This window comes from Cydia amplana, chromosome 4 (genome assembly GCF_948474715.1).
Source record: "Cydia amplana chromosome 4, ilCydAmpl1.1, whole genome shotgun sequence".
NCBI lineage: Eukaryota > Metazoa > Arthropoda > Insecta > Lepidoptera > Tortricidae > Cydia > Cydia amplana.
The window spans coordinates 3,876,017-3,901,113 of record NC_086072.1 but is presented as its reverse complement, the minus strand read 5'-3'; the positions used below and the strand labels follow the sequence as shown (position 1 = coordinate 3,901,113).

General features: G+C 38.6%; 3 protein-coding genes across 3 annotated transcripts; 2 read left to right on the top strand and 1 right to left on the bottom strand.

Moving 5' to 3' along the window:
* Window positions 1-3,529: 3,529 nt before the first annotated feature.
* LOC134663091 (translocon-associated protein subunit beta) lies at window positions 3,530-5,528 on the bottom strand. The gene is made up of 3 exons (XM_063519419.1): window positions 5,384-5,528; window positions 4,858-5,234; window positions 3,530-3,758 (listed from the first exon to the last, which is right to left on the bottom strand). The coding sequence occupies exons 2-3, from the start codon at window positions 5,227-5,229 to the stop codon at window positions 3,558-3,560; spliced, it is 573 nt and encodes a 190-aa protein (XP_063375489.1). The 5' UTR covers window positions 5,230-5,234; window positions 5,384-5,528; the 3' UTR covers window positions 3,530-3,557.
* A 229-nt stretch (window positions 5,529-5,757) lies between these two features.
* On the top strand, window positions 5,758-6,377 carry LOC134663040 (protein POLR1D-like). The gene is made up of 2 exons (XM_063519333.1): window positions 5,758-5,970; window positions 6,115-6,377. The coding sequence occupies exons 1-2, from the start codon at window positions 5,903-5,905 to the stop codon at window positions 6,371-6,373; spliced, it is 327 nt and encodes a 108-aa protein (XP_063375403.1). The 5' UTR covers window positions 5,758-5,902; the 3' UTR covers window positions 6,374-6,377.
* On the top strand, window positions 6,361-24,839 carry LOC134663041 (centromere/kinetochore protein zw10 homolog). Its single transcript, XM_063519334.1, has 5 exons — window positions 6,361-7,885; window positions 8,854-9,060; window positions 9,961-10,090; window positions 22,627-22,768; window positions 24,559-24,839. Exons 1-5 carry the CDS (start codon window positions 6,376-6,378, stop codon window positions 24,772-24,774), a joined length of 2,205 nt encoding a protein of 734 aa, XP_063375404.1. The 5' UTR covers window positions 6,361-6,375; the 3' UTR covers window positions 24,775-24,839.
* Window positions 24,840-25,097: the final 258 nt, after the last annotated feature.

Here is a 25,097-nt window from a genome sequence, read left to right as displayed (position 1 = left end):
TGTGAAGTAGCTACTACAGGCCGGCCAGGTCTAGGGTCGTCTTCAACACTCTCCCTTCCACGTTTAAACTCGCTTGACCACTTTTGAATGGTAGATAAAGAAGGAGCAGACTCACGGTAAACACAATCCATTTCCTCTTTTATGGTTTTTTGATTTTTACCCTGTTTTGTCAAGAATTTTATCACGCATCGATGTTCTAATTTAGTTAACATTGTCAATTCCCACATGATGTTCATGTTTGTTCAGCAATTGCAGAAAAACAAAAGAACATCTCGGTTCGAATTATACTTTTTTTTAATGTCAATGAATAAACCTTAGCGGCCAGTAACGAAAGAAATTTTAGAAGAGATACCGAGAATATTTTGAACGCCCCTCGTATATATTAGGTATATTTTGATGATCGGACCTAGCGGTTAATTAATAAAATTGTTAATGGCATCGGCGAAAAGTATTAATTGGCAGGCTAAATTGTAGTATATTAAATAGCTCACTTAGCTAATTACACCTCTACTTAAACAAATAGAGTAACGACTAATGAAAGCCGAATCCAATAGCTTAGACCAGGGGTCTCCAAATTTTTTTACCCGAGGGCCATATTGCGCCTCAGAATTTTCGCGCAGGCCACCGTCGGCGCCGAGGGGGGGGGGAGTATATTTGCTGCTGTTAGGGCTGAACATCTGGAGCCTGGCTCCCGCGGGCCGGATTGGAACGCTTCGCGGGCCGGATCTGGCCCGCGGGCCGGGGTTTGGAGAGCCCTGGCTTAGACGACGCGTCCTCGTCAATTATTTGTATCTTATCACTGTAAATTAACTGTAAAAATACCTAATTGACAATCTTGATCTACCAACAGCTAATACAATTTTTTTATTAATACCAGCTGTTTGGAAGCTATTATGACGCTTATGGTGCAAAGTTAGCAGACTGACTAGTGGATTCGAATTTTGTTAGGCAAGCTTTAACCCTTTGCACGCCACGTCTATCGCACACGGCACGTCATAGTGAACGTTGTCGGAATACACGAAGGTTGATCATGGGCTGTAGCCGCGCGCGTCAATTGACGTCTTTGGCGGTCAAAGGGTTAATCGTCTAAACGAATAGGTACCTAATATTCGTCTTGATTGGAATAATTAATGTTACTGTAGGTATAAATAAATAATAAACTGTAAGCACTATTAAACTAACTCTATTGCTATATTGTATTGGATATTGTTTTGCACTGGTTGATACAATTAGTTATGTATACACTAAGCTTTTAAATAAATACGTTTTTAACTATGACCATCTTTAATTTAATTATTTGAAGTTTCATGAAGGGCAGGAGGATAATTCGGCTTAATTAGCAAAAGTAGGGATCGTACATGAACTATTATATAGGGGGCAGCACATGAGCCGTCAGATTTTTGCCGCGAGGTGTAAATGTAAAGTTTAGTACCTATGCTTTCGATGTACCTACCCACAAGTTGTCAGAACCTACTCGTACTATGCACAAGAAAACGTAACTACGAGAACTGTAGATGGTAGCACTTGCTTTGGCAATGTACATGTTTATGTTTCCGATTCAAGCTACTATTAGACTCCGGGGCTACCACGAATATTGAAAATTGGAATTCGCCTGTGTATCTTCGTCCGAATATGCAAAATCGATACAGGCAAATAGACGAACGAACGTAGTGGCTCGTTTCGTGGCTATCCGCTCGCGGAACAAACGCGAATACACGTCATGATAAAACTGTCGTATTGCGGCTATTGTAATCAGTAAACAGACGGCCCGTGCATTGTTTTGGTCGTTACAAGGCTGAGGTATTTCACTTAAACAAGCATTTTCCTCAATGGCCTTGTTTCGGTTTTTTTAGGGTTCCGTACCCAAAGGGTAAACCCTAGGGTAACGGGACCCTGTTAAGACTCCGCTGTCCGTCCGTCTAGCTAAGATATTTAAAATTTTCACAGATGATGTATTTCTGTTGCCGCTATAACGCTCCCATACACCTAACGTGATTTTTTTGCCTACCTAATGGTACGGAACCCTTCGTGCGCGAGTCCGACTCGCACTTGGCCGGTTTTTTTTAATAAAAAAAGGTTGAAATAGGACACCACATTCCATTAGGTACTACTAGGGTTTGCAGGACGGATCCGAAATGTATGGGAATATCCGCGGATCCGGATCCAGATCCGGATAATTTCGGATCCGGATTGCAAACCCTAGGTACTACCACTAAAAAAGAGCACACCGAATGCGTAAGGCGTATAGTATCTAGACGTGCACGTGCGCTAAAATGTTGGGGCGGCGGTGCTACAAGTGTTACAACGCGAATGTGCACGCCTACGCACGCGCAAACGCATCCAGTGCGCACCGGCCTTAATGGGCATATCTAGAACCAAAGAACCTTGGTAATTTCGGGGGGACGGGCAGTGGTTCAGCGTTCTACAGTAACTCCCGGTAGTCCCGGTTTAGTACAAGTAAGTACGAAATGTACAAGACGATTTATAACTTTGAGTAGAGCACCGGCTGCCGTTTCGCCAACGCTGTTCTACGCGTGGCGTCTATAGTGTATGCTAGGGAGTTTAAAATCAAAATATGTATATTTAAGACAGTAAAATTATCTTTTATTGTTCATACTTTATAAATTAATAACAATGTAAAAATGGCGGATGAACAAGTGAAGTGATGAGACTAACCACTGCTAATGATGCATTTAAATGAAATAACTATAAATTCATATGATTACCACAATACAGCTTTCTAATTCGGTAATTAATTTACAAATGAGAGCAAAAACATATTGGTAACAATACAAGCACAACCTCATACACAAAAGATAACCTAATTTAAACTTTATTTGTATGACAACAAGACATGATTTCAAACTAATTCATACACAACATTAGCAATGATTACAATAATGACTGCCTTAGTCTAATTTAAAAATGTAAATGCTTTCTAACTATATAGATAGAAATCTCAAGAGATACATGTCAATGGTTAAAAAGTCTATTTCAGGTTTATTAAAAGGCGAATCATGTCCAGTCAGCAGCAGAAGTTGCTAAGCGGGCCAGGTGTTCAAAATGATCTTGACGCGACTTTATTGTTAAGAGAATAAGAGCGCGTCAAGGTAATTTTGAACACCTCGCCCGCTTAGCAACTTCTGCTGCTGCCTGTCCATCCATTTGCTTACTGGTTTTAGCCTTACTTTCTTCCCTATTCCCTTTCAATACTTGATAAATGCATCTAACAACTTGAATCAATTACCCATATAGCTAAAAATTTACCCATAGCCTAAAATCAAATAAATAAAAACAAAAAGCCGTACACCCTAAAGTGTAAGCTTCAATAATTATTTACATGATTTCTTTAGACTTGTCTTTTTGGGTTTTTACCTGAAGATGAAAATTTTCAACGACTTTTCTCATTAATCTGTCAGCTCCCACGGCTCATATATGAGCCAGAACGCTTATGGTGACGTCATATCGTGGGATTTGACAGGTTAATAGAGAAAGCACAAAATTCAAAATTATATTGTTGGATAAAAACTTTCATCCTCCGGTCAATTTGAACCTATCTAATGATTCTTCTTAGGTTTACTGAGTTTCTCGTACTTGGTCTTTGAGGACCACCAGAGGCCGAAGGGGATGGCCAGAGAGGGCAGGGTCATGACAGCGAAGGCGGCCCAGTCCAGGACGTGGGAGGAGAACTTGCGGTCGAAGTCCTTCTGCGCCACGATGGCGCCCTCGCCGGGGGAGCTGCTGATGGCGTGCTGAACCTGGAAATGAGTAGTTAAAATTTAGTAGTTTACTTGTAATTTATAGTGTTCAATCAAAACCAGTTTTTTTGCCGAAAGCGAACCTTCGGTCAAAACATGGTACAGACACTAAGGTTACGGTGCGGCCAAAACGTTCGGCAGTTTTTTGGCTGATAACGAATCTTTGGTGCAAATATGATTTTTATGTGGAAACCTATAATAAACTTCAGTTGGATATTAATTTATTACAATCTAGCAAGATGACCCCTTTTTCCAATGCAATATCATCCAGGGGAAGTCCATTAGGGTCCTATTATAAAAAATCAAAATTAAATATAACACATAACAGCAGGTAATAGAGTCCTATTACCTGCTTTAAACAATTATGTGATCTATGAAAACCTATGTTTACTTATAAATATAAGATTTATGAACATTTTCAAACTAACTATGAACTATGCATATTTTAACAGCATCTCTACTCTTGCAATAGTAAAGGTAAATTAAAATAAATTAATATTGGAAATTATCCATATCATTATTGAGAAATACACTACCAAGCATTATTATGCCTGATAAGTAAAACAAAAAAGTGAATATTCTACTATTTTTGAAATGAAGTCTTGAAAAAATTTTGGCATGATATCCATTTAAGACTTTATAAGGAAAAAAGATTAATAATTTGTTACACATATAGTCATTTCTGTGTTCTTAATTATTATTTAATAACATCACTGGGTTGACAAATGTTTAGTGAAGCTAGTGCAATGTTTGTATACTATTGTTATTTGTAAAAACTGGCAAGTCAGACTAAAAATACCTATAAGTAATAAGGTTACTTTAACATACCAGTCTTAAAGATAAAACAAAGCATTAGAATTACAGTGGTTGTGTATGATGGTGTAGCTGCAGGTCTAGCCAAGGTGACAATCGCTTGCGTTTCTCCATCAAATCACTTTGTGTCTCTCTATTACTTTTCCCTATTAGTGTGACAGTGACAGTTTGACGGAGTATTAGCGATCGGCATGTTGGCTATGGGGCTTGTATACTGGCAGTGGCATGGAAACTTTTTTTTAATGTTCTCAAAATCAGAAGTACATAACTAGTGTACAAAACTCACCTCAGTAGCGTCTTCGGTGGGTTTGTAGGTGATCTCAGCCGACGTGAAGTTGAAGTACCCGTAACGGTTGGAGCGCACGGTCACGACGTGCGACACGTTCGTCTGCGGCGCGATGCGGTCGATCTGCGCCGACAGCTGCCCGCCCACCACCGTGAACACCTCCGGGTGGAACCCGTTGTCCACCAGCTTCACGTCCACCGCCGGTGCCGTCCCGACGTTGTACAACGTGTACTTAATCAGAATATCCATGTCCTCGACCAAGTACTTGTTCAACACTTGCTTCGACACCAGCAGGCGCGCCGCCGCCGTCTCCTCATCGGCCGTCACCGCCGCGGCGATGATCAGCACGAGCGACAACAGTTTCGCAGACATTTTATCTGTAATAAGAAAATTTTGGTACCGTTATCGATGTGTAACGAAAACTGAGAATTTATAAATGAAACTACTGTAATTCATCACTGTAACACTGACCAGGGATGCTGTTGTACACAAAAGGAAATTAAAATGTACAATTTACAAGCATTACCTGTTATCGAGCTTATTTTAATACACAATAAATGAGAAATGAGAAAGGTTACGTTGACAGGCGATTGTACGTGGCTGACGTTTCACTCCACGCAACCAATCTTCTTGCCAGCAAACAAAAATAATTACCCTACGGTGGCGATCACATGAGCGATATAATTTTTATTGAGTTGCTTAAGAAACAATAAACCTAAATATTATTACGCTAAAAATAAATAAATAAATTGTCATTTTTCAAAATGATTGCGACCTTTTGGTTATAATAGATAAAATAAAATAAAAGTCTCTGGCAGTCATTCTTTGTGAAAAGGTTATATTCTTTTCTTATTCTTTTTTGATTAGTCAGTGCAAAGTCAGTGTCAATGAACGCGATCTTACATGTGTCAAAAAAATACGTGTTTGTATTTCTTGTTCGCAAACGATTAAAGATGATATCAGGCGAAAATGTTTGAATTAATTTAAGCTTTATTTATTTATTAAGTAGTATAGTGTACAATTTAACTTAGCACTCAATTAAACTATGACCGACAAGGAAGATACTACCAAAAAACCGGAACAAGAGCCATTAGACGACGAAGCACTAGAGAAGTAACACAATTTCCATTTACTGGATGTATACCGATTGATTTCCAGTATAACGACATTCTAGCCTTAAATTAGTAAAAAAAACCGAACCAAACAAAATGTATACAAAATTTCCAGTTACATTTACTTGTGAATGTACACTTTCAGATTAGCCGTTGAGGAACTGATGCGGGAAGCGGTCCAAGGGGCAGCAAGAGCCGAAATCGTGGGCCCTTCCGGTTGGGTTAGAGGACCCCAGCAGAAAACGAACAAACGCTTCCTCGTTAATACACTGCGGAATGCGGTGAGCTCAAACAAGTACCACAGCTCGCGTGCCGCTCACAAGAACTCGCGCCACAGGTCCCCCAAAAGAGACAGGTATCCTGAACCCAGTATTAAGAAGGACAGATCCAAAAGAAAAAACTAAAAATGGCAGATTACAATATAGATTCGCTTTTGCAAACTATTTTCGATAGCACTGAATGTAACACTTGGAAACCTTCAGATAAAATTCAACTTATCAACAAAGAATTGGAAAAGCTCAAAGCTGACACTAGAGACTTCCTTAGCAATGCTGACTATGACATATCGGCAATCGTTACCGAGAGCAATGAGCTGTGTGCCGAGAGTGGCGCCCTGGTGCAGGAGATGGAAGCTTGCAGGGAGGAGATAGAAGGGGAAACTATGGCCGACATCCTTCAGGCAATAGACAAACAGAATCAGCTGACCAAAGAATTACAAACTGTAAACTTCGCCATTAATCTAATCTATGACGTAGTCACTTGTGGGAACTACGTTAAAGAATTTGAATCTGGCAGGGTTGACAAAAGCTTCAACCGTGCTTGTGAGTCCGTGTATGACTTGCTGCAGTTCTTAGAGAACCCGGCAGAAGGGTTCACGAGCCTGGATATATACAACACGACGAAACAGAATGCACAATTAATATTAGAGAGCCTGCTGCGTGACTTGTACACAGTATGGGATAGGATGATAGCATATAACATTAAGAGCGGGGCCAAGAAAACGGAAGTTACCATTACTTTCAACATGGAGGAGAGACTTGTAGTTGTTGATGCATTAAATGCCCTCTGCAAGTGTAAGAGACTAATGGAAAAGGTTAAACACGTATCCCAGTTTCTTTTAAAAGATGTCTTAGAACCAATCATACACTTTGACTGCACAGTTTATGCGGAAACTGATGATCAAGTTAACATAACAATTAATCACAAACAGAAGAATCCTCCTTATGACAATGTCATAGCTAACTTGAGGATACTCTTCCATTTTCTGAGTAACAAATTAAATGTAGATTTTGACTATCACATGACTCTGATGACACTTATAGGTGAGACAATTGCTGTAGAATTCATTGATATACTTGTCAAAGATTGCCTTTTAGACACCATACCAAATAACTTAAATGACTTGCAAACATATGGCAAGATAACTGCAGAAATAGAGGATTTCCAGCGGTTCCTTTCAATGGTGAAATTCTTTTATAAGGACAAATACTCATTATTAGCATATATGAAAGATATTGACATACTGTTTGCTAACAAATCCAGTCAGTACTTTCTTGAGACAGCTAGAGCTATCATGTTGAAAGATTTGAGTGTGTCGATGTCTATTGGTGTGGAAAGTATACCAGCGGACCCAGAGACACCAAGCACCTCGAAGTTAGATAAAAGTACAGAGGAGGCCTTAAAAGTGTTTGACGAGACGCTGCCTAACAGCCTGTTCTACTTTCCCCGGTGCATGATATCGAAGACGGCTCAAGAGCTGCTGGACCTGGTGTATGTGATGATGGAGCAGGCGGTGCAGTGCTCGGACGTGGTCTCCAAGAAGCTGTACAACACAACAAGGCTTGTGTTTGAGTTGTATGATGCTGTGGTACCTTATCATCATGAGAATTATCTGCAGACCATTCCTCAGTATGTTGGTTAGTATCCCAAAGTTTTTTTAATGTTTCATCTTTAAAGCATGCAAAATAATTGATCATTTGAAGCTTTTACCTAACTAAATTAAGGCATTGCCATCTGCTGATAAGCTCTGTTTTTTAAATGAATTTAAAAACATATTACAATATTTAATTTAAGCTTTAATCACATCAAATAGTCCTTAGTTTGGCTTTGTCAGTATTTAATGCCTTAAAAAATCACTATCTTGTCACAGTTATTTATGGATTGCCCCTCATTATTTTATCTGAACAATCTGTTCAGTGATGGTGTCGATGTCGTACGGAGTCCTATGACTTCTGCCGTGAACTGATTCTTGTTATGTATGTCAGTCAGCCAGTCAATGTCATGTCAACACTGATTTTATAAGCATTAACTTTCTACTACTTGGCGCCGTTCTGTGGAGCAAGAGCTAGGTGTATTGGGGATGGGGTGGGAGGAGGCTACCCAAGCTGCCCAGGACCGGAGTAAGTGGAAGGATTCGAGCACTACACTCCAGCAGGGGGTAACCGGATGGAAAGAAGAGAAGAGAATAACTTTGAGACACAAAAGTGGTATTGTTTTTAGGGTTCCATACCCAAAGGGTAAAAACGGGACCCTATTACTAAGACTCCGCTGTCCGTCCGTCCGTCCGTCCGTCTGTCACCAGGCTGTATCTCACGAACCGTGATAGCTAGACAGTTGAAATTTTCACAGATGATGTATTTCTGTTGCCCCTATAACAACAAATACTAAAAACAGAATAAAATAAAGATTTAAGTGGGTCTCCCATACAACAAACGTGATTTTTGACCGAAGTTAAGCAACGTCGGGCGGGGTCAGTACTTGGATGGGTGACCGTTTTTTTTGCTCATTTTGCTTTTGTTGATGGTGCGGAGCCCTCCGTGCGCGAGTCCGACTCGCACTTGGCCGCTTTTTTTTTAATAAACATTCCTTTTACCTTGCCTTCCAGCGTTGTTCCACAACAACTGCATGTTCCTCGCTCACCACCTGCAAACCTTCGGGGACAAGTGGCTGATCCTGATGGAAGGGCGGCGCATGCAATACCCAGTCAGCTTCGTGGACTACGTGCAGCAGCTGCGCGCTCTCGCTCACTCACACCTAGCGGCGCATATGCGGCAGCAGCGCGCGCAGATACTCGACAACATACGCTCTTCGGGTAAAACCTTTTCCCAGTTAGTGTAGAATTTTAAGCAAGGATTTAATTTGTATGCACTGGTTCATTTTGGATAAATGGGGTGTCAATGTTTTTAGGGTTCCGTGCCCAAAGGGTAAAATCGGGACCCTATTATCATAGAGAAATATAGTAAGACAAGAGTGCTCACTCCATACATCAGTTAGACTATTAATTTCAGTGTCTACATCTAGCATCGAGTAGCGGAACTATCAGTACTGCTACATCTATTGTCAAGTAGCAGTACTGATAGTTCCGCTACTCGATGCTAGATGCTAATAGTATTTTTGGTACTAAAACTGATGTATGGAGTATTGTATTTTTTTCTCTATGCTATTACTAAGACGCCACCGTCCGCCTGTCTGCCACGTGGCTGTATCTCATGTACCGTGATAGACAGTTGAAATTTTACAGATGATGTATTTCTGTTGCTGCTATAACAACAAATACTAAGAAGTACGGAACCCTCGGTGGGCAAGTCCGACTCCTACTTGTCCGGTTTTTATTTGAAAGTATCACTTATATTACCAGTGGTTTTTCAAATCAGATCAGTCTCAGCAATGTGTATTGTTTAAACTCATGTTTCAGACTTCATCCGAAACTAACCTTTTATATAGTAAATAAAATTGCAGTTAATCAGTATTTGAACCTACCTACTCAATAATTCGAACTTTCATATTTTTTCTCAAAAATTTCGAACCATTTGATGATATTTCAAACTCTCGATAATTCGTAATATTTTAAAAGTCCTTTGAGTTTCGAATTAACGAGAGTCGACTGTATTACGAGGCCATATTGACAAATCACAAGGTTGAATGAAAACTCCTATACCTACTACCGCCAGTCAACGTGTCACATTTTCTGACATTGACATAATTTCGTCAGATTTGAACAACATGGCGATGAAGGATGTCCTCGGCGACGACGCGGAGGCAGCGATACGTCAGAGCCTGCGGCAACTGCAACTGCTCAAGAACGTTTGGATCGGCGTGCTGCCTTACAACGTGTTCACGAGGTATGGATACCCGATGTCACAGGCTCATATAACATGTCCTCAGATCTGAACATCATGCCGATGAAGGATGTCCTCGGCGACGACGCGGAGGCAGCGATACGTCAGAGCCTGCGGCAACTGCAACTGCTCAAGAACGTTTGGATCGGCGTGCTGCCCTACAACGTGTTCACGAGGTATGGATACCCGATGTCACAGGCTCATATAACATGTCCTCAGATCTGAACAACATGGCGATGAAGGATGTCCTCGGCGACGACGCGGAGGCAGCGATACGTCAGAGCCTGCGGCAACTGCAACTGCTCAAGAACGTTTGGATCGGCGTGCTGCCTTACAACGTGTTCACGAGGTATGGATACCCGATGTCACAGGCTCATATAACATGTCCTCAGATCTGAACAACATGGCGATGAAGGATGTCCTCGGCGACGACGCGGAGGCAGCGATACGTCAGAGCCTGCGGCAACTGCAACTGCTCAAGAACGTTTGGATCGGCGTGCTGCCTTACAACGCGTTCACGAGGTATGGTACCCGATGTCACAGGCTCATATAACATGTCCTCAGATCTGAACATCATGGCCATGAAGGATGTCCTCGGCGACGACACGGAGGCAGCGATACGTCAGAGCCTGCGGCAACTGCAACTGCTCAAGAACGTTTGGATCGGCGTGCTGCCTTACAACGTGTTCACGAGGTATGGATACCTGATGTCACAGGCTCATATAACATGTCCTCAGATCTGAACAACATGGCGATGAAGGATGTCCTCGGCGACGACGCGGAGGCAGCGATACGTCAGAGCCTGCGGCAACTGCAACTGCTCAAGAACGTTTGGATCGGCGTGCTGCGTGAGGTATGAACTTAAACATAACATGAACTTAAATGTCATATACTAAGAAAAAGTGACCAAGGCCTCTAGTGCCCCAGGCTGGAATCGAACCAGCGTCCTCTGCTATCGCGGCAGGTGCCTGTACCATTCGGCCTGCGGGCCACAGCGGCATAGGTCGAATTTTGCCAAGTATATGCACTTCTTACTGAAGGCTTATGGCGCCCCCTGGCCACCTCTAAGGTAGAAATGGTTCGACCCTCTAACAGTTAGAGGGTATCACCTGAGATGATCCAGTTAGAATCTAACTGGATCATCTCAGGTTATACCATAAAGTAAGTATAGTATAGAGTAATCGGCCCATACAAGCCTCGCTTAGTTCCACAAAAATCCAAGAGATGTCACTCAGAGCACCATTGGGCCTAAATATATATTTGTGTTATTTCAAATCTTGCCAATTTTTAAATTAACATGTATAGTTCTAATTTATTTAGCATATTACAACAAAAACCTTTTAAAACATCCATTTACACATAGTAAATCGACGCAGAAAAAAATAAATAAATAATGGCATGAACTATTCTAAGCGCCATCTATCGCATTACTAGACAGTTAGTTTCTTGCCGTTGTAACACACTAAATAGCTCGATTGTTTGAGAAAGACTATCAATAGATGTCACTGTAGTAAATCCTCATACTTTATGATCATATCACAGACAACATATCAACATTATTAAGTAATAAATAATATAATTTTTCTCAAAAATGGACGGCAAAGTCGACGTTGCCGGTTAAAAAATAGGTCGCGAAGTGTGTAGTTTATGGTCATTCTAAAAATTAAAAAGTTAAAAACATTGCTGTCTCGATTTCGGGACTGCAATGTTGCATACAAATTCCATTATTAAACGAGTTCCAAACTTTTTAAAACTTTAAATGGCCATATCAAATGAAGGCATAGGTCCATTAAACAGCCGAACAGATGATCAGCACTTATTATTAATATAATGTTGGTACCGCGACTATTTAGGTGTCTCAAATACGTTGGCGTATTTTCAGCAGAAAAATACACTTCTATTTTTTTTAAAGGCGGCAAGCAAATCTTTTTAATGGTTTTACTTTTCTCTGTGAAAATTAGAACGTTGCTTCTGTAAAATATCTCTTGCACCATTTTTGAGAAAAGCACTATATATGACTCGGCTGGAAGGCTACTTGCTGGCTTCGGATTCAATTAAACGGACTCCCAAGGTCGTCCGTTTAAAACGAATCCTCAGCTTGCAAGTAGCTACTTCCGAACCTCGACAATAATGTACTATTGTTCTTAGAAACGTGATAATAATTAAAATATATTAAACCTACATGGTATCATCAGCCACACTGTTAAGTGTTAACTGTACCGATGTACAGTTAGGAGTGTTGCTGTTTGTATATTAATTTCGAGGGCATGGCATGAGTGGTGGGGATAACTGACAGAACGGGATAGTCTTATGTATCTTTCACTAGGAGTAGCAGAGAAAGCGCTATCATTGTTTGTCTTTGTCACAGTCTCATATTTTTTTATTCCCCACCGTAGTTTATGGTGGGATACAAACAATGCGTAAACGTCAAATTGGTGTGAAACATATGAACAGTGCAAAGATTATCAGGAAAAATATTGAAATCAGTGTTTCGTGTGCATGAAGTAGTACTTAAAAACTCAACAAATATGGTGAATTGCTCAGTTTTGCGCTGTACAAGTGACTGCCGGCAAAAACAGGACAACGTAACATTTCACAGGTAAATACAGTATTTTATACTTCGGTCACATTATCATGCTTAGTAACAGCATCCTACAATCTATATCAATTAAAATCTGAGTAGAAAAAGCATTTACAGTAAATAATAACTCGGGTAAAAAAATTAACCTGTAAATATTTCCTGATAAATTAACCGACCAAATTACGTACGCATATTGACAGTAAGCCGTCACCCTTTTAATAAAGTGTATTCAATTTAGTCGCATTGCTATTATTCGAGGGATACCAGCCCGTGATGCATACAATTACCCCAGAATTCGGGTATTTTGTATTTTAATAACATTTTTATAAATAATTTTGCTGTAGAACTGGACATATACGAACAATAAAAATGAACTGTGTTTAAATTAGAATGTAAATTATATTTATTTAAGCATTACGGATTCTTTCTAACGTTATAGGGGGTTTTGCCACGGCTCAGAGAATCTAATTCTATGATATGCTGCAGGCACTAATTCTTAATTTTGCAATAAGAGTGACAGATTACAAAATGAATATTTCGTTTATTACCTCCAGATTTCCACAAGATGCAGGCACGCGTGCTAAATGGATTTTAGCAACCGGAAGGAGAAACTGGGCACCGACGCAAAACTACCGGATATGCTCAAAGCATATTACGAAAACCTACCTTTTCTATTTCTTCCTGTGGCACACAGTATGCTAAAAATTCTTTCTTTAGGCGTACTTGTAATATGTATAATGAATCGCTTAATGATATAGACATTTTTGTTCATAATTTGTCCGTTTTCAAGAACAAAGTTCGGCATATTTTGTTTACTAGTAATTGAAAAATTGTTTCAAATAAATATTTTGCATTGTTTTCTTACTTTATTTGCGTGTTGTACTCACAACTATACCTACGGGTAATTTATAATTAAGTAACCTATTTACTTTTCATTGTAATAGTCAACTTAGTAACGTATGAAACTTTAGGCCTATTTTTAGTCCTTTTTGTAAGACTTATTTGTAAAAGGCTGTTTGTTTTCCAAATAAATTAAAAAAAAAATTGGCCCATTGATATTTTATTTATCGCTGCGTCTTACGTAGGCGAACAACTCGCGAACGTGATTAAAATTACCCCAATATTTGGTAATATTGGGGTAATTTTTACCTATATGGTATCCCCGGGTTTGTGACGTCATCTATGTCTATCCCTTACGGGGGCACGCGGTAGGCCACATCTATAGAAATACTACCATCTATGATTAATTTACTTAACCTTACGCATTACAAAATTGTCCTCATATAGCTATACATATATTTTAGGACAGTCTTACACTAATCGACCTACTTGGTAACAAAACATTGTAAATTCTTGAGTAGTTTGAATAGCAGGGCAGGTGACAAAAACTTGCTCAAAAGCATAGAAGGTAGCATCCTATAGAAGTGGTGTACGCGTGCCTCCGTGAGGGACAAAACATGTAAATTCGACCAATCATAGCGTCGCATTGCGCCGCTATGATTGGTCGAATTTATTTGTTATGGTGGGCAACAAATGAATTCGACCAATCACGGTGGTCAATTTACGGTGGGGAATAAAACAAGATGTGAGACTGTGACAAGGACAAACAATAATAGCGCTTTCGCTGCTACTCCTACTGAAAGATACATAAGACTATCCCGTTCTGTCAGTTATCCCCTGCAGAAATTCATGCTCAAAAGAGAAGAGACATCCGACATTTAAAAAAATATCCCTATATGTATGAGAGCAATAATACAATGTGTAAATGTAAATACATACATATCTTATATTTTATGATCATATCAAAGCTGGAAGTCCTAGGTTCGGATCCCCCTAAAAGTGTATTAATATGGTGTCCCATGGTGGTGGCCCATTTGTCCCCGCCGCCATACAAGAGGTGTGGACAGATGGGAATAGATATAGACCATTAATATATACACACACAATTAAAAAACAAATAAATGTCCTATGAGGATTTGAACCCAGGACCTCCTACTTCATAGCACATAGCAGAGCAGGGTCACTGTCACTACTGACTAGCTAGGAGGCCGTAGAAATAATATACAATTTATATATATTTAAATTAAGTACAGTCAGCGTCGTATAGTAGGTCGCATCCAAAGTATTCAAATAGTTCAGTACGCCATACAAATAATATGGTGTACCGAACTATTTGAATACTTTGGATGCTACCTACTATATGACGCTGACTGTACTTATATAACAATTAACAAATCAGACTGGCAGCCACAGTTTAATGGCTAATCTAGGATTAAAACTTTTTAGTGGCTTGCCATTATGTTCAAAACATTTAGCTTCATACCACATCAAATATTTAAGTTTACCGCCATTGCCCGCCAGCATTGAACAAATTGGTTGTTAGTGGGTAGACAAAATAAAGTCACTATCATGTTAAACATTGAATTTATTAATTGTATTTTATTATTTTTAAGAGAATCTTCATAGCATGTGCATGGTATAATAATATACTCCGCCTGGTACTCTCTTCCGAGATTCGCGAATGACCTAACTGGCACTTGCCTACGTCATCATGCTGTTTACAGGTTCTCAAACTTTAAAATGTGGGAGGATTTTAACCAACAGTGAAAATTATTTTAACGGCATTAATTTTAAGTTATTCATGTAGAAACATAGTAAAATAAAACAAATCTATACTGCACTTTTCACTCCTACTCTTACAGTTCCGAATAGAGCAGCCAACCATTTTCGTAACAAAACATTAATTACGAAGTTTACGACGTGAAAAGTTTGGAAAACACTGCGACTGCTGACACTGAGCGAGAAGGAAATAACAATTAACACGCGTTCGACAAGGACGGTCAGTCAGGGACAAAATGGCGGATTGTCAAATGTGACAGCGCTATCCTGTGTTGCCAGTAGTGTAAACAGAATTACCCGAACGTCTGAAATTTCTTTCGTGAATCGGAAGATATTGCTAACGAATAATTAAAAATGACGTGTTATTGTAAAATTTAAGATAAAATACATATAAATGAAAATTCTTAAATTATAAAGAAATAAATTAACTTATTAACCATAGATATAATGTACCCATGTAACATGTTATGTTGAAATAAAGTGGCAATGTTATTGTGACGTAGGCAAGTGACACTCTGGGAAGAGAAGACCATGTTTTATTAGACCATGAGCATGTGTCTGTCCGTTGAAACAGGAATCAATCTCAACCATCTTCCACTCAAAATATTTTACTTGTGGTACAGTCGCCATCAGATATATCGGAGCGGCCAAGGCGCTCACAAATATCTGAACACGCCTCTATTGTCAGGGCGTTAGAGTGCGTGTTCAGATATTGTGAACACCTTGGCCGTTCCGATATATCTGATGGCGACTGTACAGACATGCATTGACTATTTCATCTTCACTCTCTTGTTGCATACATTGTAACTTCTAGTGGCTAGAGGCTGGGTCCTGAAATCAGAAACATATTTTTTATATATAAAATGTAATAATATCACAATAAAGTTTAATACACATTGCCTTCACATTGGAGTCTGTTTGCAAACACTAACCATTGTATAGATTTAGACCAAGAAAAGTATGCAGCGATATTGATCGCCTGCGCAGTACATGTGTTATTTTAAATGTCAAACATCTTTGAAATTATGACGTACCTTTCTTCTTTCTTGCTCTAACTCTAAATACTTTGGAATCTTTTGCTTGCTCGGGTATCAATATTAGCATGGGGGGTTAAAATAAAACTTGACAATAGTTATTAGTGGGCAAGGGGGCAAAGCAGTTGTTTAACCGCTCATGCTAATGTTGATTCCAGGGCAAGCAGAAGATTTGAACTATGAGCGTAGCGAGTGGTTCGAGAAGTGGAATCTTGAGCGTTGTGAGAATTCAAGGCACGAGGGTTAAACAAACATTGCCACCTAATGAAACACAGAATTTATCACCATGCCAATGCAGGGAAAATACCAACTATAAAATACCAAAAAAATCAAATCCACATGAACATTATAAAGAATTTATAATTCAAAATCATCATTTAAAAGTAAATTCTACCAGCTAACATAAGGAAACTCAAAATTTAGATCTGATTACTTTGCCCCACATGTGGGATAAATCATAAATGCAATTTTCTCATTAGTATTTGAACAATCAAGGGGGCCTTTACCAGTTGGTGTGGTGATAAATTATTTAATTAACCTTTGTATTCAAAACAAACTTACCTGAAGTGTTAATTTTTTATCAATTTTATCATTTATTGGCAAACAGTAGACACTGTCAGATTAATATGTAGGTTTTACCATTAGTAGTGTTCCGTTACTACATCGGCAATTCACGTCATCATCACAGGTCTTTTCGTCTATTGCAGACGATTTATGCATTGCTGTTTAGACAACGGGTTTGGTGATTGTGGAGGCCGATGCGTGAGCGGCACGACCTCCCACATTTTGGGCACATGTCACGCTTAGCACAGTCTTTAAAGCGCCACATCGGTCTTCCAACTTTCCTTTTAGCATACCTACGCAACTGCACCAAGCAAGACACGTCTAGGTATTCTATTCACGTACTTGTACTATAGTTCAAATGAAGCTATAATATGAAATTAATAAGTTTGTAGAGACAAACCAAAGAAAGTCTGCAGCGCAATAATTTGACATCGAATTAAAAAACTACATATGGCAATGTTTTTAAGCAGTCAGTAAACGTCATGCACTATGGTATGTGTTTGTCAAAATCGTTTAAATATTCATTGTGTTTTGTGATGAACGGAATAAACATGGTGAAACCTTACAAAACCGGCGTGCGGGAGTTACTTTTCCGCATGACGAATAATTTTACACTTGTAAAAAGTCAGCACGAGGCGATTCAAGCTGAAAAACGACAATGTTTACAAAATTTGGAGTTGAAGACGGGTAAGTGGAATGAAACATCTTAATACTTCACCATATGTACCTACTTAGATAATATAATATTGGTTTAGACAAAGGTTTCACAGCAAATTGAACACACCTAATAGGTATAGGCATACTTATGAACTTCCTCTAACATTTCGAGAAACTCATTGGTACTAGCCGGGTTTTGAGCTCGAACCCACAACCTCCATGCTTATGCTCACGGCATGGGTACCTACTAGTTAAAGCTAAAATTAATTTTTAATATATGTTTATTGTTTTAATGGTTTATTTCGTTTTTCCGAAAACTTTAGTTCGCAAATTGCGGGCAATTTCTCTGTCAATCTAATTACGCCTTAATGGGAATAAAAGAGAAAGATGCTCGCATATTGAGAACTTCGGTGTTCGCGGTAGGCCCTCTGTACCTATTTACCGCCGTCGCGGATATTACAAAAGCTTATTAATTTTGATGAAGCCAAATGTCACATTCTCCCAATATTATTTATCAATATTAGTATATTTCTACATATTAATAGTGACATCTATTGTTGGAATGAAATTTATTTTACCATAAAAATTAAGCTGTGCATACAGCTTAATTTTTTCATAGACGGTAAATATGGTAGAAATTTCACAAGTATCAAAACTATTTAATCCATTTTCTGTGGTGTTGTCGCATACTGATTTTTAAAAACTACTTTTAATCTAGCGCTGCAGACTTTCTTTGGTTTGTCTCTATAAACAGAAACAAAGCAAAGGCAACCAACAAACGCGGTGCCGCTTTGTGGCGACTTGACTATTTGACAGTTTATTTTTAGTGTTGCCGTTGAAAGTTCTTTCTTGTCCCTAAATAGAGCTTTTATGATTTATTATTATACAATATTATTAGTTCAAATAAAATATGATATTCCAAAAGACTACAATAGTAGTTTATGCAACAGTGATATAATAAGGGTTCTTAAAATTCAAGGGTCGAAGTTACAAAACGAGACGTAGTCGAGTTTTGTAAAAAAAGACCCGAGAATTTTAAGAACCAATTATGAGCTGTTGCATACATTACTTTTTCTATGACAGCTGCAGCAAAAAAAAAGAGTTATTATTAAAAAAAAAAGAGTTATTATTTAAATAAAATTGAGTTATTATTAAAAAAAAAAAAAAAGAGTTATTATTGTAAATGAAAACATACCTCTTTCAATCAAGATGATCGGCACTTGTATTTAAAAAAAAAATAAAGCAGTTGTATTATACTCATAAGATGACTGCTAGCAGTCATCTTATGAGCCTATAGACAAATCATTCAAATGACATTGCTTTAGATTTCACTGTCAGTCATTTAATTGACACATTTAAGTGCTGGAGTAGAAAAATAATATTATATAGTACTTAAATTCCAAAATAATGATAATTATGCCTCAGTGTCCATTTCTGAGGGCCTACCGCGAACCACGTTCGACGTGTTGCCTCTCTGTCGCACTTGTAAATTCGTACGTAAGTGTGACAGGGAGGCAACACGTCGAACGTGGTTCGCGGTAGGCCCTCAGCTTTTTTAAGGAACAGGCGTATAACATTACCCTGAAGTAGGGGACTAATTTTAAAATAGCAATAATCATTACTTGATGCCGTTTTTGACGTTTCTGTGCACGCTGTTGTCTGTCTATACTTATAGGTCACATAATTAGTGATACAAACACCTGCCTGGTCAATATACGCAAAATTAGATATATTTATTCTAATTATAACAGAAAAAGTTTATTAAAACAAACATTAAATGCTTTTGTATAATAATTTCAGGTTTGATAGGTACGGGTTTTGCCATGGGAGAAGTTGAAAAGGAACGTTATGAAAACATATCTTTGTATGTATAGGTACTAAGATGGTACAAATCATGTACAAATCTGTTGCTTAAAAATAAAAGCACGACGCGACGTTGCCAAACTGCTATGAGTTACTGCGAAGCGAGTCCAGTTTAACTCGACAACGTCGCATCGTATTGTTACAATAGGGTATTTTCGTACTAGTCAAATCAGTTACTTTTTTATAGTTATTGCAATGCAACTTGTATCGTAAATTTTTAGAAGGCACGATAAGAGTGAATTGAGCATGAATTGAGGTATTTTATCTCATTAGGATCGAAAGAGCTCGTGAATTTGAGTACAAATAACACAAAAGTGGCAAAAAAGATCACAATATAAAAAATGGCAAAAAATAGTAGTTTTCGATATAAGTGCGAGAAGTATGTCATTTAGCACGAGTACCGAGCTTTCGATTTTTCCGGAAATATACTGAGGGGCTACCGCCAAAACCGAAATTCGCAAATTGCGGGGATCTTTCTCTTTTACTCCAATGCAGGCGTAATTAGAGTGACAGAGAAAAATGCCCGCAATTTGCAAAATTCGATTTTCGCGGTTATAGCCCTGTCACTTACAACGGATGCCTTTGCTTTGATATCTGGTGGCGTTAAATTAACTCCAAAATCGTCTGAATCACTCATTTTTATTTAATAACTTATGCTTTCTTGGCAATTACTTACAAACATAAATCACTTTAAATGTTGAATAAAAAAGGCGGGAAGGGAATAAAAAAAGTTTTACTTTTAATTGCCATTTTTTTCAATGTGGATTCTGTTGTCACTGTTGTCAGCATTATGCCAATTGAAGAGAAATTGTATTATTAAAATTAATAAAATTAATTTTCAGAACATATAATTATACATGGTCAACCAGATCTTGACAGTAGAAAAAGGCGGCAAATTTGAAAAATGTAGGCGCGAAAGGATATCGTCCCATAGAAAATTTGAATTTCGCGCCTTTATTTTACTGACAAGATTTGGTTGACCAGCTATATGTAAAAAAACATGAATCTTTTGTTATTTCATTATATTGATATATATCTAATTAATTACATTTATATTAAGTGTATAAAGTGTATTGTACGAACGTCAGCTTCATTCTGTCGCGCGTTGTTCAAGTAATACTATTGGGTCTCGAATAATACTCCTTTATGCCCAATCGCGCGTTGTTCAGGTGGGTCATTTATAAGCGGGTCTCGCATAATACTCATTTATTTAAAATGTATCAATCAGATTACTTTTTAGCACTAGTGTAAAAAAATCAAACTTTACGCACGATTTGCAGCTACAAAAACTAAACTTTTTGAGCAATTGGATTAAAAAAATATAAAGAAACGCTCAAGTACCAGTGGCATGGTGGCATATAGACGGACTTACGCCAGTAGTAATGTCTAATCCTTTTGCCATGCACCAATGGTAGCATGCGCAAAATTATTATGACAGGTATTTATTTTCAGCCGGTTTAAATAGTTTCGGCAAGACTTATGTAGCATTCTTATAATATATAAATATTATCATCACCACAGTATCGTTTTCCGAAATTACTTTATGGTTATACCGTTTGGCTACGCTATTTCTCTGTACCCTGCCTCTCCCTTCCCTCCCTGTACTCCTTAAGTGCCCGAACTCTCTTTACTCATACTGAAAGATACATAAGACTATCCTGTTCGGTCATTTCCTTCCACCCCTCATGCTTGATCCAGTTTTAAACTAGATTCATGATTTATTTAATACGCTATAAAGCGACATCTGTTGATTACTTCTAATCGTTGGCAACGACATATGTCTACTAACTTTCAATGAAGACGTATAGATGTCGTTAGGAATTCTATGATTTGGATGTGACACAGCGCCATCTTGTATCCATGATAGGCAACAGTGCTTTTTCAGTGACGCCATCTGGTAATGGTGCGCTTTTAGGCGGTCACATTTGAATGTATGGGATAGCAGCGTCTGTATATATGTAGTCTGTGGTTATACCGACAGAAGTAAAAGTTCCAAACAGCTGACAGGCTCATATCGTCCGGCGGACTGGTAATCAGTGGGCCCCTAACAGTACAAACATGGAATATGAACAACAATTTATGAGACTATGAGTACGTACGGAATGTTCTGTTTTGATAATAAAAAGCCGCCCAGGCTAGCCGTCTTTGGAATTCACTCCCTCTAAATATTAGACAAGCTACTAGTAAGTTTTCTTTCAAGCGGATGTTACGTAAGCATTTGCTAAAGCAAGAGTTCGAATAATATCCATCATTATTATATTTATAGTATGTATTTTATAAATATGTGGTAGTTTATATATATTTTATTTATTTATGTAATTTATAAGTATATGTAGTTTGCTTTTTTTTAACTCACTCAATATATTTTCTCTCTCTGCACCAATTGAAGGTATCTCTGTTTGGCCCTATGGTTGACTGGTAGAGAATGCCATTTGGCATTAAGTCCGCCATTTGCACATTGTTGTATATATTTTGTGCAATAAAGTTTAAATAAATAATATAGATTTTTATACCTTACCGACTATGCAATGCAGGCCCGAGAAACGACAGAAATAAATTCTTCCTGCAGCTACAGCTAAACTATGGAATGATCGCCCGCAGTATTTCCGGACCAACACGACCTTCAAACCTTCAAGAAAAGAGCGTATTCCCATCTAGGCCGGCAACTCACAGCCCCACTTGTTCAGATCTGAGAATATGTTATACCAACACCACTCGCTAACTCGGTATCACCTGAGATGTCTGTCTGTCATAGACCCCGGATTCTTGTCGCGATCACGTGACAAAAGGGTGATTTGGGGAGTAAATGGAATGGTAGAACAAGATAATACTTAAATTATAAGATAACTAATAAACTTTTCAAATATGCTCCGTTAACATCTGTCCCAGTGGAAAGAAGCTTTTCTTTTTTGAAGTGGATATATTCTGCTAGAAGACGTAGCCTAACCGCAAGTCATTTAGAACAACTGTTGATCTGTTACGGAGAGTCCGTTAACAATAGAGCGACGTCGACATTTTAATCTTTTTTTTGTATTATCTTATCTTAATAAATCCGTATTAATTAATAGGTACTGTTCCATTTACTCCCCAAATCACCCTTTTGTCACGTGATCGCGACAAGAATCCGGGGTCTTCAGATGATCCAGTTAGAGTCTGTCTGATCCAGTTAGAGTCCAACTTAATTTCTATTTTATGTCGCACTATATCCATAACTTTTCTAGGTTAATGGCAACACTGGTGAACATGTTCGTGGGGGAGTTGATCCACCGCGTGTGCACCGTTGAAGACATCTCCATGGAGATGGCCTCGCAACTCACTGATATGTACACGCTCGTCGTGCAGAAGGCACCGCAACTGTTTCAGGTTACATGATTGTTTTATTTTTCTTCCTGCCGGCCTAGCCAAGGTGACAATCGCTATCGCTACGACACCGGAACGCTTTGTATCTCTATCGTTCTTGCATATTAGTGCGAGTAACTAGTTGCCTTTCGATCGCTACGGAGCGTAAGCGATTGGCATGTTGGCTACGCGGCCTGATGTGGATGAACCCTTTCCAACCCTGTTGAGCAGAAAAATTGTATACAAACCTTGGGCAGTAAATAAGCCTCAGATTACATGATTGGCGACCTCGGCTTTGCCTTGGCCGAAAATTACATGTGTACACTATTGTACAGTCGTAAATATGGCTACTTTGGCCGACACTATTTCGTCGGGTGACAAGTAAAAGTCACTAACTAACACCATTGAAATTATTGGACAATAAACCGTGTTACAAGTGTAATAAAGTGCATTGTTACTTTAATTTTTTGATTGACTTTTCACCCGACGATATATTTCATGTAGACTATACTATAGTTTGTCAAAGGACTGTCTCATTTCAAACATAGACAGAGAGAATCTTATTATCTTTGTCTTACACTATAGTTCGTTTTTTTAGCATTAGAAATAAGGTAAACAATCTTGACGTGTCTTTTTATCGAAAAACACGTTTTAAAAATAAATAATGGCAAATATGTAACAATTATGAATCTAATACGATCATTTATATTCTTCTGCTTTCATCAGTAATAGCATAGAGAAATAAAGACAAGAGTGTTCACTCCATACATCAGTTCAGACTATTAATTTCAGTGCCTACATCTAGCATCGAGTAGCGGAACTATCAGTACTGCTACTTGACTATAGATGTAGCATCGACCGGAAAGTCTTATCTCAACAGCATAAGACTTTCCGGTCGGTGCTACATCTATTGTCAAGTAGCAGTACTGATAGTTCCGCTACTCGATACTACATGCTAATAGTCTTTTTGTTACTAAAACTGATGTATGGAGTGAGCACTCTATGTATTTTTTTCTCTATGGTAATAGTTACTGGTTTTTAAAAAGCGTTTTTCAATTAAAAGACATGTCAAGATCGCTTACCTTCTTTCTAATGCAAAAAAAATCGAACTATAGTACTAGCACCCAAAAGAAAAGGTTGAGTATAGTTTTCCTGGTTCTCACTGACTGACAAATTGGTTTGACCAACTATAGCTTCTGCCCGCGCCTGTCCTCGGTATGTCGTTATATTGCCACTTTCCTCCACTCTCAAACCGCACCATTTGTTATTCGCAATAGCAACTTACATATATACTTGGTCAAGCAGATCTTGTCAGTAGAAAAAGGCGGCAAATTTGAAAAATGTAGGCGCGAACGGATATCGTCCCATAGAAAATTTGAATTTCACGTCTTTTTTAGGGTTCCGTACCCAAAGGGTAAAAACGGGACCCTATTACTAAGGCTCCGCTGTCCGTCCGTCCGTCCGTCCGTCCGTCCGTCCGTCCGTCCGTCTGTCACCAGGTCTGTCTCACGAACCGTGATAGCTAGACAATTGAAATTTTCACAGATGATGTATTTCTGATGCCGCTATAACAACAAATACTAAAAACAGAATAAAATAAAGATTTAAGTGGGGCTCCCATACAACAAACGTGATTTTTGACCGAAGTTAAGCAACGTCGGGCGGGGTCAGTACTTGGATGGGTGACCGTTTTTTTGCTTGTTTTGCTCTATTTTTTGTTGATGGTGCGGAATCCTCCGTGCGCGACTCGCACTTGGCCGGTTTTCATTTTTTACTGACAAGATTTGCTTGACCAGCTATAATTTATTTTTCAGAAACCGAGCGATGTGGAAGAGCACGTCAAATCCTGGATCAAGCTTCAAGAGCTCATCTTTGTCCTTGGAGGTTCTCTGAAAGATATCGACATCCACTGGAATGACGGCCAGGGCCCGCTGGCCGTCCACTTCAAAACAGAACAGCTCAGGAACCTCATAAAGGCACTGTTCCAAAACACACAGTTTAGAGCTAATTTGCTGTTTAAGATAAAGTAAACGTGTTTTATGCTATTTCAGTCATTATAATAAATAATATTAAAATAAATATGGTGTTGATTGAATTAGCTTGACTTTTATTTAGAATAACGAATTACCAAAATGGAATTTTCGCCAAATTTTCATAAGTTATTGAGTTTCATTTCATTCTTATCCAATTTATAATCCAGTGAAATTGTAGAATTTTGTAACGTGGCTCTTCTGCGTCAAATCCGGTAGTTCTGATTTTTTGCAGACTTATTTATGAATCTAGGTTTGTGACCTCGAGCCAGTCCTCTCATATATATATTATACTACTCTTTGGCCAGTCCTCGAGCGCTGAA